The sequence below is a fragment of the Rhinatrema bivittatum genome, chromosome 5, assembly GCF_901001135.1.
Source record: "Rhinatrema bivittatum chromosome 5, aRhiBiv1.1, whole genome shotgun sequence".
NCBI lineage: Eukaryota > Metazoa > Chordata > Amphibia > Gymnophiona > Rhinatrematidae > Rhinatrema > Rhinatrema bivittatum.
In genome coordinates, this window is record NC_042619.1 from 229,856,539 (window position 1) to 229,876,945 (window position 20,407).

The 20,407-nt window shown below is 42.3% G+C and overlaps 1 protein-coding gene across 1 annotated transcript in view; it reads left to right on the forward strand.

The window, feature by feature from the left end:
* LOC115092515 (lysine-specific demethylase 6A-like) overlaps window positions 1-20,407 on the forward strand; it is a 716,945-nt gene that overhangs the window by 460,556 nt on the left and 235,982 nt on the right. Inside the window, 2 exon segments of the mRNA XM_029603412.1 lie at window positions 578-712; window positions 1,180-1,335. Of these exon segments, the coding sequence (XP_029459272.1) occupies window positions 578-712; window positions 1,180-1,335 (291 nt within the window).

A 20,407-nucleotide genomic window follows, 5' to 3' on the forward strand; every position in this document is an offset into this window, starting at 1 on the left:
TACTATTTTTAAGAATAAATTCAAAAGCATTTTACCAGAGACCATTGCATGGGGAGGGGCGGGGGGGGGGGGGGGGAATGGATAAAAGGTTGGTGTGTAGATGTGCCATGTTCTGTTTAATCTGTTTCCATGCGTATTGTAATTATCATAGCTTGTAATATCATTTTACATATAAATTTTAAGTGTATTGAGAGAGAGTAATATCACATCAGCTTTATTAATACATTTTAATTTGCATAACTTTTTTTCTCTTTGTGCTGTCTTACATTTTTAAGTTGTCATAGCATTTAGAGAATGATAAATCAAACAAGTGATCCTCTCACTCTTGTTTGAAAGTTTCATAAAAGAAAATCATTAAACCTCTGACAGCAGAGCTCGACTTTGTTCTAATTCTCACAAAGGTTTATTTTCTGGTTACCCTCTTTTTCCTTAGCGCAATAGCTTTCTAAAAACTCCCAAATTGAAATCTATTTGCTCTTTAAAGCATAACTAGCTACAGCATTTAGGAAGATTTAGTGGACTTGCTCTTACTAAAGTAGGCTTGTGTTAAATTTACTTTTTACATAATTTTTCCTAGGCTCAGTTGTGTAACCTTCCACAAGGTAGTCTACAGAATAAAACTAAATTACTTCCTAGTATTGAGGAGGCATGGAGCCTACCAATCCCCGCAGAGCTTACCTCCAGGCAGGGTGCCATGAACTCAGCACAGCAGGTGAGAAGTTGGGTTATATTCTGCAGGTGCCCAGCTTTAAGGGTTATTTTCAATCTTTAGTGTCAAGCTGATTTTACCTGAGCTTAAGACTGGCTTTCATTAATTTAAATACATACATGCATTTAAAAAAAGCCTAAGGGATACAAGAAAAAATTCCCCTTAATATGGGAGACAATTTTGGGTACCAATTAAGAACCTTTGTGGATTTTCATGTTTTGAAATGGATGTCATGTTTTACATAATGTGTTATGGTCATTATTTAAAAGAAAGAAAAGTATACATTCCTGCATTGATGACCTTTCGATACTGATATTTAGTAACTGAGATCAGTGTCCAGAGAGCCACCTAGCTGTTTTAAATTTGCAGTTGGAGAAAAGTATATAATGTAAGGAAAAGCATTAAAAAAAAAAAAAACAAACATCTGGATCCATATGTTTTGTTTTTTGTTTCCCTTATGTGGTTCTTAGGCTTGTAAACCTCATCATCAAAATACTGAACCTGTACTTGGCCTCAGTCAAACAGCAATTTCACAACAGTCCTTGCCACTACACATGATTCCTTCTAGCCAAGTAGACAACCTGTCCAGTCCTGCCAAGAGGAAAAGAACAGCTAGTCCAGCAAAGGTATATTTCCTCATGAAATGTGAAAATTCAACTAAAGACTATAAAAGAAAAAGGTTAAAATCATTGTTTAATTTCTTTAATTTATGAATATACAAGTCAATAACACTTGACAAAGAAATCCTGGATAATCAACATATGAGAAATTTAAAAAAGTTACAATAATAAATTTACAGCCATATTTAGACCAAAAATTGGGAGAAATAAAAATAAAATTTTAAGTAACCAAACAATAGCATTATTTAACTGCATGTACTCTAGATGGAAATCTCTATTAGCTATCAACCAGGACTCTCAATAGGTAAATCTCTATTTTGTAGGAAGCCCCTCAAGTTGATCTGGATCATAAAACACTTTTATTGTTCCTCAATTTTATCTGGTATTTACATGGACATTTCAAGATAAAGGTGGCACCCAAAATCAACACCCTCTCTCTTCATTAAAAATAATTTCTACCTTTGCTGAGTAACTCTGGCTACATCTGGAAAGATGATTTTGTGTCCCAGAAAAATATTTCTCTCTCAAAAAAAAAACTTCAATGTCCATTCTTTATCTGGTTTTAATGCAAAAGTTAACAATATAGCCCTAGTAGGAATTTCTAATTGATAGATTAGATCTTACAGGCCTGTTATAAGACTATCAGATGTTTTAGGCTTACTCTTACACAGTTCAACAACAGCCCTGGTCAAGAGATTAAAGACTAGAGGAATAGATTCAGGCAGTACCTTTAATCAAAGTAAAATAATTTAAGCATGACTAAAGGAGAAATCAGTGAAGATTTAGGAAAATTCAGTAATTAAATATTCAACTTTCTGGAATAAGTTTCTAAATTTTCAAATTTTATGATGCATCAATCCCTTATCTTTAATCAAATGTTTACATTTGATAGTAAAAAAATCATTATTTTTCTTTGTTTCTTAATAATTTGCTCATGAGAGGTAACTGGCATACATAGTTCTACAAATCCAGATAATACATTATTTATTTATGAACTTTATTATACCGATGTTCATAGAACACATCACACCGGTTTACAATTAACCAAAAATGAAGGAAAATTACAATGAAGGGGGAGCAGGCTAGAAAAGGGAAGAAGAGGAGGGCAGGGAGCGGGAAAGACTAACAGGCTGATACAGTAAAGTGCGGCAGCGGTTACCCCGCTTCTAACTCACAATTTGGCTGCGTAAGTCCCAACCCGCGATTCACTACCCCTTTAAACTCATCCTTACCACTTCTTTAAATCAACCGGTAACCCTTTCCGCCCGCAGCATGTATATGAGATGTAAATGCTCCGATTAGCTATTCCCTCCCAAACAGCAATGTGCGCCCCGATTATCTCCTTTTTAACCTGTAGTTTTGCCACGCATTTAACCTGCTAACTTACTGCCTACCCTTACCCTTGCGTTAATGTGGAGCGTCGGGTCAGAGAGACGAAATTTCATGGGCAAACGGCCCCCTCACCCCCCGGGACCCTTACCCTGGCATTAGTGTGGTGTGACAACAATAGGCAGGCTCCGGTCAAAATCCCCCCCTCCCGAAGCAAGGCGCAGGGCGAAAATCGACATGTCATTAAATAAAGTATAAAAGTAAACTTACTGCATGTGAATTTTCTTTGAACAGTCCTCTCTCTCTCTCTCCTCTTCCCGAGGCGCATACTGCGGCTCCCCTGCGTCCCGGGGACAGCTGGCGGTGAAAGCGGAGGGTGAAAGTGTGCGGGCGAAAGTGAATGAATGCATGCCCGTACGCGGCGGGAGTGCATTCATTCACTCACCTTCGCCGGCGGGCGAGCATTCATCCACCCAGCGGAGGGAGCCGGCGGCAAAAGCGGCTTCCAGCAGCCCCTGCCGGCGAAGGTGAATGAATTGTGCGCCTGTGTGTGCAATTTGGTCGCTCAAGGCGTGACGTCACGACGTTTGGCGTCTCGGCGTGTGACGTCGGTGTTCGCTAATGCACTGCCTTGAGCGCCCAAATTGCATTCATTCACCTTCACCGGCAGGGACTGCTGGAAGCCGCTTTGGCTCCCCTGCCCCCGCCAGCGAAGGTGAATGAATGCACGCCTGTGTGTGCAATTTGGGCGCTCAAGGCAGTGCATTAGCGAATGCCGACGTCACATGCCGTGACATCACGCCTTGAGCTCCCAAATTGCATGCACAGGCGTGCATTCATTCACCGCCGGCGGGGGCTGCTGGAAGCCGCTTTCGCCACCGGCTCCCTCCGCCTGGATGAATGCACGCCCACCGGCTCCCGCCGCGTACGGGCGTGCATTCATTCACTTTCGCCCGTACGCTTTCGCCTGCCGCTTTCGCCCGCCGCTTTCGCCCGTACGCTTTCGTCCGCCTGCCCGTACGCTTTCGCCCGCCGCTTTCGCCGCCGGCTGCCCCCGGGAGGCAGGGGAGCCGCAGTACGCGCCTTGGGAGGAGGAGAGAGAGGACTGTTCAAAGAAAATTCACATTTTCTTTGAACAGTAAGTTTACTTTTATTACTCTTATTACACTTTATTCACTTTTGTTTAAATTTTCACGCTGCCTTGCTTCGGGAGGGGGGGGAGAGGACTCGCAATCCCCCCTGGTACCTGTCATTTCAAACGTCATTTGAAATGACAGGTACCAACGCACCCAGGATACTGTATAGGCGCTGTATAGCGCTCTGTACAGTAAAATGGATTGCGCGGGCCTAACGCTTCACGGACGCTTCTTGGACGCGGCTTGCATTTGCAAGCTATTTAAATACAGTATCGAGCGGTAGGTGATCCGAACTGTGCGTGCGGCAAACGCGGGTGCACCCGGCCGTAACACATCTCTTCCTACCGCTCCTTACTGTATCGGCCTGTAAGTTAGAAAGAAAGGAACACAGATAAGAAAAAAGAACGGAGAATAACCAAATTAAATTACTTAATTCACATTACAGAGAGTGTGCAATTAAAAACTGGAGTAACTGTATACAAATATACACATGATACAAAGGCGAGCTCTAATGGCAGGTGGGAAAGGCCACACTAGGGGGAAAAAGGAAGGGGGGGGGGGGGGGGGGGGGAGGGGATAGGGAGGCGGTTCAAAGAGGTAACTATCAGGTCAATCCAGTAAAGTGCGGCCACATTTACCCCGCTTCTAACCCGCTTTCTACTCACTTTCCGGCCACGTTAGCCCTTCCTGCGATCCACAATCCCCTTTAACATACTCTTACTGCGTCCTTAAATCCCCGGGTAGCCCCTTCCGCACGCGGCATGTATATTACATGTAAACGATCAAATTAGCTATTCCCTACCATCCAGTAACGCGCGCCCCGACTATCGCTTTTTTACTCTGCCGTTTTGCCGCGCGTTTAACCTGCTAACTTACTGCCTACCCTTACCCCTGCGTTAGAGGCAGGGGTAAGGGTAGGCGGCAAACTTTCCCCCAGCCCCCGCTCACCTGCCCTGGCCGCGTCAATGGATACTGGTCTCCGGGGCAGCCCCAGTCCTCTCCCCCCTCCTCCCGAAGCAACGAAAGCGGAAAAAATCTTAAAAGCGAAAAGCGAAAAAAAAAAGTAGCAACGAAGTGGACGGTCGGGATTGCCAGTCCTCTCTCCCCTCCTCCCGAAGTAAGGCTGTTTTACTTTACTTTACTGGATTGACCTGACACGCTCTGAAGCTTTCCCGTTTTTTTTCTTCCCCTCCCTCCACTTTCTTCCAGCACTTTGCCTGTTTTCTTTTTGGGGACTCTCGTTTTCACCACTTCAATTCCCTGCTCCCCCCAGCAGCTAAGGCCTCCTCCCTCCTCACAGTCCCATGTGTAAAGCAACGACTAACTTTTTTTTTCGCAGCCGCTCGAGATTGCCAGTCCTCTCTCCCCTCCTCCTGGAGCAAGGCGCGAAAAGCAGCCTTGCTTCGGGAGGAGGGGAGACAGGACTGGCAGTGTAAAGCAACGACTTACTTTTTCGCAGCCCTCCTCCGAAGACTGACATTGGCTCCCCTGCCTCCCGGAGGCGAAGATGGATGCCTGCACGGGCGAAAGCGGCCCCTGTGCGTGCAAATGAGCCGCTCAAGGTGTGACGTCACGATGTTTGGCATCACGGCATGTGACGTCACGTCTTGAGCGGCCCAATTGCACGCACAGGGGCCGCTTTCGCCCATGCAGGCATCCATCTTCGTCTCCGGGAGGCAGGGGAGCCGATGTCAGTCTCTGCCGATGTCCGTCTTCGGAGGAGGGCTGCGAAAAAGTAAGTCGTTACTTTACACTGCCAGTCCTGTCTCCCCTCCTCCCGAAGCAAGGCTGCTTTTCGCGCCTTGCTCCAGGAGAAGGGAAGAGGACTGGCAATCTTGAGCGGCTGCGGAAAAAAAAGTTAGTTGTTGCTTTACACATGGGACTGTGAGGAGGGAGGAGGCCTTAGCTGCTGGGAGGAGCAGGGAATTGATGTGGTGAAAACGAGAGTCCCCCAAAAGAAAATAGGCAAAGTGCTGGAAGAAAGTGGAGGGAGGGGAAGAAAAAAAACGGGAAAGCTTCAGAGCGTGTCAGGTCAATCCAGTAAAGTAAAGTAAAACAGCCTTACTTCGGGAGGAGGGGAGAGAGGACTGGCAATCCCGACCGTCCACTTCATTGCAACTTTTTTTTTTTTTTTTCGCTTTTTAGATTTTTTCCGCTTTCGTTGCTTCGGGAGGAGGGGGGAGAGGACTGGGGCTGCCCCGGAGACCAGCATCCATTGACGCGGCCAGGGCAGGTGAGCGTAGGAGAACCGTCCACTTCCTGGTACCTGTCATTTCAAATGTCATTTCAAATGTCATTTGAAATGACATTTGAAATGACAGATACCAGCGTGTACGTGAAGCGTTAGGCCCGCGCACCCAGGTTACTGTATAGGCGCTGTATAGCGCTCTATACAGGTAGAAAAACCCGGTCCCAAGGCTACGGAGAGCAAATGCGGTAAGTATCTCTCTAGAGCAGTCTGCTAGATTAAAATCATATATAAATTGTATTTATCCTATATCATTCCCTTACCAGTGGATAGAGATAATCAGGTGCCTCTTATATTATAGTTGGTACATATTCTAGTATCTTGCATCAGGAAATTCCACAGTCATAATGCACTAACAGTATATGCTTTTGCTTACTATCCATTGGTATGTTTGAGCATGCTTTTCTCCCATCTAAAATAATTGATTTGTAGTTTCTGTAAAACGTTTTATTGTCCACCTGTTATCCAAAGGTAAATAATCATTTTAATAGGATTCACAATGATGGGTGATGTGACTCGTATATTACCCCTATGGAGTTCCCAAACTTTGAGTTCTTGAATTTAGATTTCTGCTTGGCAAGAAATTGCAAATCTATTGGCTCCATCCATCAGTTTTTTTAATTTCTATTCACACTTTCAATATTTATGAACTGTTACTGATCCCCCTTCTCTTTATATTTGTGTCTGTGTGTGTGTTTGAGCTTTAAATACATCCAAAAGTTGTTTTTTCCTTCCTTTCCACAATGCTGTTTGTTTCTGACAGCAGTTTCTATTAGTCCTGGATTTTGGGGCATCATGCTGCCTTATGAAATACCCCAGATACAGGTGCCTCAGAATATTTATAGACCTTCATTTTCTTCTTTTATTATTGTTTATTTTTCCTGGGAATTTACCAGGGTTTATTATGACAAGAACAAAAACAGTACAAATTCATTTGAAAAAGTGACTCATTTTTCCGGTATATATCGGATTTTATTTTGGTGGACAAAAACCAGGACAAAATATTAAGCAGATTCTCCCAGCCACCCACTCAGCAGCATCCACATCTCTACCTCTCATCCATCCCCTGCCTAGCATGGCCTCCGGCCTGCCCCCTCCCCCACCCCGCCTCGCCAAGAAGCTCCCTCTTTACCCACCCCTGCACTGCAATATTTATCCTTATTGGTGGTAGTTCCAAACTTCTCTCTCCTTCAGCAGCATGCTTACTGATGTTTCCCAGGCTCTGCAGTACTGCACTTCTGCTTTTGTGTAGGGTCAGGGAGTCTGTCGGGAAGTGCTTCTGGTGGCAGGGCCTGCTTCATATGCAATCATGGCAACAGATAACAGGCACTTTGGCTGCTTGGGGGTGAGGAGGCGGGACTCAACATGGCAATGGGCAGCACGGGGAGGGTGAGCACTTCACTGGTGTGGGGCAGGACTTGAAACACAGCATGCACTTTTGCCCATATTGGCTTCCAGCAGTGGTTGGAGACCTTGAAACCCTGCATACGCAGCTCTGGAGCAGCTTTTTAATCAGTCTAAAATTAGAATGAATATTGGTTTAAACTGTTTGTAAACTTTGGAAAAATCTAGGAATTTGATTGAAACTCATTTTAAATATTCAAGAGATATCTTGTCCACACTTGGGCAGAAATTCATTGCATCTTAATTGCTAGTGATTTTGATGCATAAAGTTGCTGCTGCTTTCCTTGACTGCTAGCATTTATTTATATCAATTGTGTAGGACAGTGATTCTCAACTGATGTGTCGCGACACACTAGTGTCGCCACGCACCGGCAGGTGTGTCACGTGCTTCTCGCAGCTGGTGGGGCCGAAGAAAAGATCAGCGCTACTATCTGCTGCCAGAGACCAGGCCAGTGGGGCCGAAGAAATGAAGACCGGCGCTGCTAGCTGCTGCCGCTAGAGACCAGGCTGGCAGGACCGAAGAAATGAAGACCGGCGCTGCTAGCCGCCGCCGAAGACCAGGCCGGTGGGGCCGAAGAAATGAAGACCGGCGCTGCTAGCTGCTGCTGGAGACCAGGCCGGTGGGGCTGAAAAAGAGCTGTTCAGCTGGGGCCTGTGTGTGTGTGTATTTGAGATTGGAAGGGTGCTTCTGTGTGTGTGTGGTGTATATGTGAGAAAGGGAGGGTTGCTTCGTGTATTTGAGACAGGGAGGGTGCTTCTGTGTGTGTGTGGTGTGTGAGACAGGGAGGATGCTTCTGTGTGTGTGTCGTGTGTGTGCGAGAGAGAGATGGAGCATGTTTTTGGTTGGCTGTGGCTGTGAGAAGAGGGGTATGTGTGTGATTGAGCCTGTTTGTAAGTGAGATAGAGCATGTGTGTGATTGAGAGCTTGTGTGTAAGTAAGAGAAAGCGAGAGCATTGTGTGATTGAGAGAGACTGGTCAGAGAGGTGACGTGTGTATGTGTGAGAGAGACTGATCAGGGAGATGACTGGTTGGGGAGATGATGGTGTGTGAGAGACAGAAACTGGTCCTGAGGGTGTGACTGGTGTGAGTATTTTTGAGAGAGAGAAGAGACTGGTTGTGGTCCCTAAGGAAGAGGACCGTGAGGACAGCTTCAGCAGCTACTGCTGCTTCTGGTGTGGCCTGCAAGGGAAAGGAGTAGGACAACTGCTGGAGAGGGTAAGCAAAGGTGGCTTTTTAAGTTCATTTTTCTTGATTGGGTAGTATGTGATGTGTCTGCTGTTTTGAAATATTTTATTGGTGTTTGAAGAATTTTAAATTTTTAAGAGTTTTTAATTGTTAGATGATCTGTTCATCAGCTGTTTTGAAACATTTTTTTCATATAGTTTTACAATGATTTCTGTGTGGGGGATCTAGAGCAGCTTGGCTTTTTCTGTTTCCCTAATTGGAGGTGTTTCAGCATATAGGGCCTGGTTTAATATTTGTAATGTTGGCTCTTTATAGGTAAGGTTGTTCCATTGAGTGCATGCCATAATGCAGGTGTAACTTAGTGCGGATTAGTTTGTATGCATTATTGCAGATCCTGGGACTTAGGTGCTACATTTCTGTTTCCATTGCTCCAGATTTGCACTGCATGCAGAGTGGCTTTTTTGGGTTTTCATTCTAGTTTGTCTCCATATTTGTAATTTGTGGTCTTTCTGTCCTTGGTGAAGGTCGATCTTGTGTTTATGACTGAGGTGAGATATTTAACTAGCACGTAGGCTCATAAAGTACCTCATTTTATTTGTTGTGTTTTCTCAATTGGACATGCATTGGTGGTGAACTGTTGTCTTTATAAGTAGGGCTATTGTGCCTGGTAGTGCCAGAATGTGCCTGGTAGTGCCAGAATGTTTTTTGTATGGTGAGTTGTACGGGGAATGTTCTAGTTCTGCTTTATACCCATTACTGAGGAGTAGGGGTGGGGTTAGCCCTGTGACTGACATGTGTTCAGTTTGCCTCGCATGTCAACAGAAAAAAGGTTGAGAACCACTGGTGTAGGATATGCATGCTTCATACTGAAAGGAGCATTGATGTTATTTCCTGTTTCACAATTTCAAGTAGCAATTTATCAATAATCTGGCATAGTGTTTTTGCCTATCATTTCTTTGTGTCACACCACCTTTGTATTTTTGTAATCCCCTGGCCTATTGGGAGATTAGACATTTATTGGTGGTTTGTCTTTTAGTTCTCTCCTTTGGAATTAGTTTATTGCAAACATTCATGATCATCTGTTGGCTACTTAATGAATTGTGAGTGTTCAAGTTCTTTGAGTTTGCGGTTCATTGGGAAATTTTAGCATTGTTTACCTTGACTGTGTTCATGTCAGGTTATTTCAGTAACCATAGTTGAGATTTCCTCATGTCCTGGAGTTTGATGTAAAATCTGGATCCTCAGAATAACACACCATGAAAGGTTTTTTAACTTTGTAAACTCTGGATAAGTTTCCAGATTTCTTGAAAGTTCCTAAACAGTGCTCTAATGGTTTTGCAACACTCTGAACAATAACGGTTTTAATCCTCGACTCCTTTAGTGCTACTGCGTGCTCTTCTAAGATTTTTAGCTGTTTTCTTTCTGAGAAATACATTAACACTTTCACTACTCCTGATTTGTGATTTTATTTTGATGAAGATGTAAGGTTTCTAAACCTTGGCTCAGTTTTTCACATTAATGAAGTATATGTATCAATGCTTAGGATGTTTGATATTTGGTGACTTCTTCCAGTACCTCCAGTGTCTTAATACATTGATTCTATGAGGTTTTCATAAAAGGAACTACTTGTTTGCAGACATATTTCAGATGCTCTCTTTGTCTATACAATATGCACTATACATCATCCTGGTGATTCTCACCTTATTTTCACTGATCCTGGTTCGTTTGCTCCTTGAAGCCTTGATATACTTTGATTCCTTTTTTCACATTGATGTTTGTATGAGGCTATAATAAATTATATGCCTTTTCCTCTGATTGCCACATGCCTAATTCTGTGAACAGATATTCATAAACAATGTGTAGGCTCACATTTATATGACATAGTTTCTTTTTTTATCTTCAGCATCAGAAATTAGATACCTCATATTCTTGTGATATGTATCTTGGAATTAGAGTACAGACTTGTTTCCTACAGGATTCTTTTTTTTTTTTTTTTTTTTTTTTTTTTTTTGGAATTTTTCACAGTCCTCACAAAAATGTTTCATTTCATTCAGTCTGTTTCAGATGAGCTGTAGTTTGTGATTTGTTTATAAATTGCTTAAGCTACTCTTAAGTGGACCTACTTGTAAGCGGTGTGTTAGATTCTACTGGGTTTTTTGGGGGTTTTTTAGTTACATTTAAGTAATTTTACCAGAACTTCGGTATATAAAACTGTTAAATAAAAAATAAATAATTTATAGATACATTTTTACTGATATTATAACCCCAGTTCTCTCCTGGGCTCGATTTATTACCCAGATGCCAGTTTTCTGTTTTTCAGTGCACAACTTCCTCTTATTTGTTTTTTATACATACATTTATATATATATATATATATTAGCAGTCAGCTTACTAATTCCCATCTATCGGGCCGATACAGTAAAGTCCGCGGGAGAGCGGATGAACGCCCAGGCCACTCTCCTGTGCGCGCGATTCACTATTCAAATTAGGCCCGGAGGTAAAAACAGGCAAAAGGAGGCGCTAGGGACACTAGCACGTCCCTAGCGCCTCCTTTTGGACCAGAGCGGCGGCTGTTAGCGGGTTTGACAGCCGATGCCCAATTTTGCTGGCGTCGGTTCTTGAGGCCACTGACAGCCACAGGCTCGGAAACCGGATGCCGGCAAAATTGAGCGTCCAGTTTTCGACCCGACAGCTGTGGGCCGACTTCAAATTTTTTTACTTTTGGAAACTTTTCGGACCTCCGACTTAATATCGCCATGATATTAAGTCGGAGGGTGCACAGAAAAGCAGTTTTTACTGCTTTTTTGTGCACTTTCCTGGTGCCCGAAGAAATTAGCGCCTACCTTTTGGGTAGGCGCTAATTTCTGAAGCAAAATGTGCGGCTTGGCTGCACATTTTGTTTTCTAAATCGCGCGGGAATACCTAATAGGGCCATCAACGTGCATTTGCATGTTGCGGGCGCTATTAGGTTCAGGGGGTTGGACGCGTGTTTTCGGCCCCTTCCTAATAAGGGGTAACGCTAGCGCATCGAAAACGCGCGTCCAATAGAGGGTTAACAGTGCGCTCCGTCGGAGCGTACTGTACTGTATCGGCCCGTATGTAAATTTCATGAAAATGCATAGCTTTGGAGAGAAGCTATTTACTTGAATTTTTTTCCAAAACTAGTGTTTTTATGACTCGGACATCTTTCTCTAGCAATGGTACACATTGTTCTGGCTAGGCCTACATTTGCCTAAGTCCAAACAAAAAGGGCAGTTGATTGAAATGGCTGGCAGTTGGCTCTTATGCAGAATTCTTGAGTTTTAGAACTGTTAAACTTTGGGAAACTCCCCAGCTTGATGTAGGAAGTCATTCAACATCAATATGTATCCTTAATTACTTTATTACTATTAAATATGTTTTCTTATAATTATAAACTATTTTGTTGTGCATGTTGGGAAAATTATCAAAATTTGTCAAATGTGAATAATTATTGATACCATTAATTTAACATATGAATGGAGGACAGTTATGTTCTTTCTCATCTGGTGTTTCCTGAAAACCAACAGATCATAGGATAGGGCAAACAGAATCGCAGGTGGCTGCACACTTGACTAGGATTACCAATTTGAAATCCTCTATACTTGAGGAATGAAAGATAGTCTGAATGTTCATCATCAGAAGAAATCTTTTGAGAATTCACTGAGATTTAAAAACTTTAGGTTGTTGAATTTCCAAAATCACATTTATTATCTGGTTTATTACTTTTTTAAAAATACTCTACTGAAGTGTTAATTTACTGAAGAGAGTCTAAATTGTATTATATGCCAGATAAAAAGAAGATATCCAGTGAGGATGCAGGCAGTCTAGATGTACTTGTTACTATCTGTAATTTTAATTTTTCTGAATATCTTTACTCTTCTAATGATGATATAACTACTAGGGCTACAACAATTGTCACCTTTGCCCTAGAATCAGATAGGAATTGTTTTCTTCAGCAGTATTTTTTTTTTTTTTTTAATAATTTATACTTTATTAATTTTTCAAAATAATACAAATAAGGATTACATACCTTACCATAAGGAATAGCATTACATTTTTTTTAAACCTATATAAGTAATTTCATCATTATATTCCATAAACTTTATCATATTGCTATATCCTCATTTTACTATGAAATTCTGAGAGTCCAATGTAAATAAATTGGAGCAAATTATCCATTCTTACAATCATTATCATAATTAGAAAGTGGTAGGGGTAACAAACACATTTCCACTGAGAAACACATCAGAGTTAAGTTGTTGTTTCTCTTGACAACAAAAATTTTTCTAATTGATCTGGTTCAAAAAATACATGACGTACTTTCTCTATAGTCATTATGCACTTACTAGGAAATTTAATCAATATCTGCGCACCCAGGGCGCGTGCTCTTGGACACAGATTCAAAAATTTTTTACGACGCACCTGCGTTGTTCTTACTACATCTGGGTATATCCATACCTTTCCTCCTAAATATTGTTTATTCCTATTCCTTAGGAAATTTCTTAGTACATTATCTCTCTCAATGGGGGAGGTAAAAGTAACCAACAGTATTCCCCTTTTCTCTATCTGTTTTTCTTGAGAGGTTTCTAAAAACCCTGATAGGTCTTCTAAGGGGGAAGCTGATAGAAGATCACTTTTAGGAACATCTCCACCCTGAATTTCTTCCCCTACAGATTTCTTTAGGGTATCAGATGTAAAATATGCTTTAATTATGTTAGGCATATTTGTTGGGGAGTAGTATCTCCCGGAGATAATTATTTAGTTGCTCTTTAGGGGAAATAAGTTTGCACTTAGGGAAATTTACGACTCTCAGGTTGTTATATCTGAGTCTATTCTCCAAATTCTCTATCTTCTTATCTGTTCTGGATTCACCCTGGATCAGATTTGACTGGATTTCTTTTATCTGGGCTACCTGAGAGTCCAGTTCTTGTAACTTATTAGAATTAGATAGTACTACTGGATTGACTATTGCATTTTGATCTTGAAAGCCTCGAAAGGCTTGAGTTAAGGAAATCATTGTTTTTTCAAATACCGACACAGCATTCCATAAAACATCTAAAGTTACAACTTCTGGTTTCTCTAACAGTGTTACCTCAGGTATTTTAAACATAGATCTTGAGGAAACATCTCCTAAACAACCCTTATCTGATGTGATATCCCCCGCTGTGGAGGATGGCTTCAAATTGCCAGGCCCACTTAATGTCCCGATGTTTAATTCTTTCAAGGCGATTAAAACTTTCTCGCCTTGACTCTGTCCATCTTTTACATCCACTGTTTCTGCCTCGAACACCTCCTCCAATTGTGACATCTCTGGTCGCATGGAGGCTGTAGAATCAAGTGGTTTATTATGGACCGGGGGAGGGGGGGTCTCAGGGGCCCCTGGGCTCAAGGATATTTCGTCGAAGGGGTTTGGGTATTGCTCCAAAGCCAAAACCCAGCCGACTCTCCAGGGGTATCCCCCACCGCGGCAAAGAATTCCTTAATCTTTGTTTGAGCAGGGGAAGGTATACGTGGGGTCGAGGTACCCTCCCTCACCTTCCCCTTTCTCTTTGAATGAGGCATAATGTAAAAAGGAAATAAGTCACAAAACAAAGTAGTAAGGTTCCGCTTACCGACTTCTTTCTATTATTTCCAATGGGCTCTCAGTGAGGACTGGTGCTTCGGGGGAGATGGTATCTTAATTCAGATGTTAAAAGAAAAGAAATTTACAGCTGTGGAGCAATTTCTTTGCCAAGCCGCGCGAGCCGGCGTCGGCTGCGCGCCGGATTTTATAGGCAGGAGTTCGGTGGGGAGGAAGTGACGTCACGCCCCTCCTTCTCACCAGGGATTCCGGGGTCCGCTCACAATGGACCTCTCTAGCGGTGGAATTAGCCTCCTCAGCTGGCTCTCAAACCTTGCCTCCTCCAGTACAGGTCAGTCCCGTCACTCGCCGCTGCACGCCGGATTTTATAGGCAGGAGTTCGGTGGGGAGGAAGTGACGTCACGCCCCTCCTTCTCACCGGGGATTCCGGGGTCCGCTCACAATGGACCTCTCTAGCGGTGGAATTAGCCTCCTCAGCTGGCTCTCAAACCTTGCCTCCTCCAGTACAGGTCAGTCCCGTCACTCGCCGCTGCACGCCGGATTTTATAGGCAGGAGTTCGGTGGGGAGGAAGTGACGTCACGCCCCTCCTTCTCACCGGGGATTCCGGGGTCCGCTCACAATGGACCTCTCTAGCTGTGGAATTAGCCTCCTCAGGCTGGCTCTCAAAACCTTGCCTCCTCCAGTACAGGTCAGTCCCGTCACTCGCCGCTGCATGCCGGATTTTATAGGCAGGAGTTCGGTGGGGAGGAAGTGACGTCACGCCCCTCTTCTCACCGGGGATTCCGGGGTCCGCTCACAATGGACCTCTCTAGCGGTGAAATTAGCCTCCTCAGCTGGCTCTCAAACCTTGCCATCCTCCAGTACAGGTCAGTCCCGTCACTCGCCGCTGCACGCCGGATTTTATAGGCAGGAGTTCGGTGGGGAGGAAGTGACGTCCCGCCGCCTCTTCTCACCGGGGATTCCGGGGTCCGCTCACAATGGACCTCTCTAGCGGTGGAATTAGCCTCCTCAGCTGGCTCTCAAACCTTGCCTCCTCCAGTACAGGTCAGTCCCCTCTTCAGCAGTATTTTAAATCTAGAGGGAAATTGTTCTGTGGTCAAGTTCAAGTTTTCCCAGATGTCTTGTGGGAGACACAGGTTAGGAGAGAGGGCTTTTCTTTATTTGAAACCACGTGTTATTTCCTTGGGAGCTTCTTTTTTCCTATAATATCCATATAAATGTATGTTTAATTTTCAACAGGACAGATACAATTGGAGACTTTCTTAGCTAATAAAATCTGTTGATCTCCTAAAGTTCAGACTTGGTGGGTTCTCAGTATGGCATTAGGGTAGATATTGTTGTTTGCAGTATTTTGAATATTTTTGTTCTCCTAATTTTGTTTTTTTCCTAATTTTGGTTTCTTTAAATGTCGTATATCCTGGTTATTTCATTTAAATGATTAAAACTTAATAAAGATTACATTCTTTTTTTTTTAATTTTCTTGGTATACTTTCCTCCTGGACATCTTAGTCATAAAAGTTCTCCACTATTTGAATGCCTTTTTTACTGCACCTATTGACCCCATTAAAACAATAGGTGTTTTTAATCTTCACGTCAACAATCGGCAGCATGAATAATTCTCCTTGAGCTACTCCACTCTGGTGGATGGGATCAGATAATCTCCACTCCCACCCAGAAAGCAGGAAACACCTTGGATCTACTGTTTCTCAATCTTTCCCATTTTTCATTAGAGGCCTCTGACCTATTGATTTGATCCCTTGGTCTGATCATTTCATTATTAAGTTCAAACTGTCCTATTTTTCATCTTCAACTTCCTCAACTCAACCCTCCACCTATTGCAAACTATTACAAACGTGCTCATATTGATCCAAATGCATTCAGAGGAAAAATAGATCTCGCCATGTCTAATTTTCCAGATGACACAATTGAAAATACGGTTATTAATAGGAATACATTAATTAAAACTGCAGCTGATTCACTTGCCCCTTTAAAGTTATATACTATCAGTTGATCTAATAAAGCTAGATGATATACCCATGCATTAACCCTTGAGAAGCAAAAGCTACAAAAAACAGAATATCATTGGAGAAGGAACCAAAGCTCTCCAACCATAACTTACAAAGAAGCACTAAATCAGTATACAGCCACGACTAACTTGGCAAAGAGAGAATACTTCACGCATTAAAAATTCAGTGCAAAATTGCAAAGAACTATTCTACATTGTAAACAATTTAAACAGGCCTCCATCATCTTCCACAAATCTCTTACCTAGCAACTCAACTTCTGCATTCTGTGAATCTTACGCTTTATTCCTATCACAGAAAAATGAATTCAATCTATGCAACATTTCTATCATACTCAGTTTCCTGTAATTGGTGCTATGGTCACATTTTGATGATGTAGCCCAATCTGAAATACTTCTTACAATAAATACATTGAATTCTTCTTCTTTGCCACTAAACCCATGCATTAACTATTCTTACATGGATTGCAAACTGGCTAAAAGACAGGAAACAGAGAGTAGGATTAAATGGGCAATTTTTCTCAGTGGAAGGGAGTGAACAGTGGAGTGCCTCAGGGATCTGTATTGGGACCCTTACTGTTCAATATATTTATAAATGATCTGGAAAGAAATACGACGAGTGAGATAATCAAATTTGCAGATGACACAAAATTGTTCAGAGTAGTTAAATCACAAGCAGATTGTGATAAATTGCAGGAAGACCTTGTGAGACTGGAAAATTGGGCATCCAAATGGCAAGATGAAATTTAATGTGGATAAGTGCAAGGTGATGCATATAGGGAAAAATAACCCATGCTATAATTACAGAATGTTGGGTTCCATATTAGGTGCTACAACCCAAGAAAGAGATCTAGGTGTCATAGTTGATAACACATTGAAATCGTCAGTTCAGTGTGCTGCAGCAGTCAAAAAAGCAAACAGAATGTTGGGAATTATTAGAAAGGGAATGGTGAATAAAACGGAAAAATGTCATAATGCCTCTGTATCGCTCCATGGTGAGACCGCACCTTGAATACTGTGTACAATTCTGGTCGCCGCATCTCAAAAAAGATATAATTGCGATGGAGAAGGTACAGAGAGGGCTACCAAAATGATAAGGGGAATGGAACAACTCCCCTATGAGGAAAGACTAAAGAGGTTAGGACTTTTCAGCTTGGAGAAGAGACGACTGAGGGGGGATATGATAGAGGTGTTTAAAATCATGAGAGGTCTAGAACGGGTAGATGTGAATCGGTTATTACTCTTTCGGATAGTAGAAAGACTAGGGGGCACTCCATGAAGTTAGCATGGGGCACATTTAAAACTAATCGGAGAAAGTTCTTTTTACTCAACGCACATAAAGCTCTGGAATTTGTTGCCAGAGGATGTGGTTAGTGGCAGTTAGTATAGCTGTGTTTAAAAAAGGATTGGATAAGTTCTTGGAGGAGAAGGTCCATTACCTGCTATTAAGTTCACTTAGAGCAGGGGTCAGGAACCTATGGCTCGCGAGCCAGATGTGGCTCTTTTTGATGGCTGCATCTGGCTCGCAGACAAATCTTTAATAAAAAAGTAAAAAATCTAACAAAACCCCCCACCCTCCTGACGCCCCCATGACCTCCAAAATTAATTTACTACAACCCCCCACCCTCCTGACCCCCCCAAGACCTGCCAAAAGTCCCTGGTGGTCCAGCGGGGGTCCAGGAGCGGTCCGGAGGGATCTCCTGGACTTGGGCTGTCGGCTGCCAGTAGTCAAAATGGCGTCGACGGCCCTTTGCCCTTACTATGTCACAGGAGCTACCTCTGACATAGTAAGGGCAAAGTAATTTGGCAGGTCTTGGGGGGGCGTCAGGAGAGTAGGGGGTTGTAGTAAATTAATTTGGTAGGTCTTGGGGGGGGGGGTCAGGAGGGTGGGGGGTTTGTAGTTAGTATGGCTCTCACAGAATTACATTTTAAAATATGTGGCGTTCATGGCTCTCTCAGCCAAAAAGGTTCCCGACCCCTGACTTAGAGAATAGCCACTGCCATTAGCAATGGTAACATAGAATAGACTTAGTTTTGGGTAACATGCCAGGTTCTTATGGCCTGGATTGGCCACTGTTGGAAACAGGATGCTGGGCTTGATGGACCCTTGGTCTGACCCAGTATGGCATTTTCTTATGTTCTTATGTTCTTACATTTCTTAGGCTAAGCTTGAATTCTTGCTTGCTAAAACAGAAATTGTATATAATAAATTTTTCTCAGCAACACAAAGACCATGATAGCTAGCTAAACACAAAGATTGCCTTTCATACTTTCATTCATAGCATTTACCTTTTGGTGAACAATTTATCATGGACATCTGTCCATTAACTACCTAAATGTCGCTCCTTGTGTGAACTGGCTGGAGATGTGCTGTGTTTATCTTTTGCTGTCTTCTTTCTTATGGTTGATGTAAATGCAGCAACTATAATCCCACATTAAAGCAATGGAACTAGACAATTATATCAGGATCACTCAATCTCCTTCATATTTATGAATTGGGCATTGAGTCATATGTTCCATAGTCTGTTCAGTGGAGCATGTTAATTTTCCATTTGTGCATAAAGTTCCTGTATCTATCATGGATTGTGCAGATAGTATTTAGTTACCTATAAGCTCTACAGATCAAAACAAGGGGCATTTTGTGTCAGATCTTTCATAAGAAGTTTGCAGTAAATGTTTTCTAGTAACTTGGTCTATTTTATTTTTATTTATTTGGTATATTGTCTGCTAATCTAGATTGCTTGACCATAGTGCAGGGGTAGGTAACTCCAGTCCTAAAATGCCACAAACAGGTCTGGTTTTCAAGACATCCACAATGAATATTCATGACATGTTTGTATACACTGCCTCCATTGTATACAAATATCTCATGTATATTTATTGTTGATATCCTGAAAACCAATTCCGTTTGTAGCATTCCAGGACCAGAGTTGCCTACCCCCGCTATAGTGAATTGCAAAACAAAAACCATCAATATTACAATGGTAGCAAGTTAGGAGAACTAAATAGATAAAACTTCAGAAATGATCCAAAAAATAAAATCAGCAAAGAACTTGAGATCGAAGCTTTTATGAAAAGTAGAAAGTCTTGCGGGTTTTTTGTTTTTGTTTTTTTAACAGAACTTTAGTGACAGGCCATTCCAAAAAGATCCCATATAAAGGAAGTCTGTTGCAAGATTCCATCAACTAACTTTTTAATTGAGGAAGTACATAACATAGCTTTCCCTAAAAATCTGAGAGGGACAGGAAGGCTCATACTCCATAAGGGCAGATTTCAGATAGCTGGTGCAGTCACCCTGGTAAATTTAAAGACAAACATCAGAATCTTAAATTTCACACACTGCTGTACAGGAAGCCAGTGGGAGGGCCTTAAGGACCAGAGAAATGTGGTTTCGATGACTGCTGTCAGATATGTTGTCTGCTACTGCATTCTGAACCAGTTGTAATACAGACCAAATTGTTAGGGAGATCTATACAAAAGTTCTTGCATATTTGACTACTTAAATAGCGTGGTCCCTGCCCTGAGTTAAACCCCACCTATCTTCACTTTGAGACTTCAGAATTTTAACCCTTGTTCTTTTGTTTCTAGTAGATTGTTTAGAATTACAGAGAACTATATTAGTTTAGCTGGAAATGGTGATCAGTTTAGATTTCAGTTTGGGAATTGAATATAGTATTCATATTTTTTTTATTAAGGATATAGAATTGTAGGTATCCACCCCATTGCTTTTTTTATATATACTTTTTAAGTAGCCTCAACCCTTGCAGATTTATTCAGAATTACTCTTCCTTAATAATTCCCACCTCTAATTCACTCAGTTTAGTTTTTTTTTCCCAATCATGACTTCTCTGTTAATTTAAAGCATCCTTATTTGTATTTGAGAGCGTTGTCTGTCTTGACTAGATTGTAAGTTCAAAAGAGCAAGGAATGTATCTTAAATGTCCCAGTGCAATGCACACATCCGGTTCTCCCAGGACAAGCAGGCTGGTAGTCTTCACATGTGGGTGATGTCACTGGACTGAGCCCTATCACTGCAAACTTTTCTGTCAAAGTTTCTAGAAATTTTGACTGGCACACTGAGCATGCCCAGCATGCCATGATCCCTGCAGCCTTCAGTCTCTTTTTGTTTTTTTCCACGCTGCAGTTTGT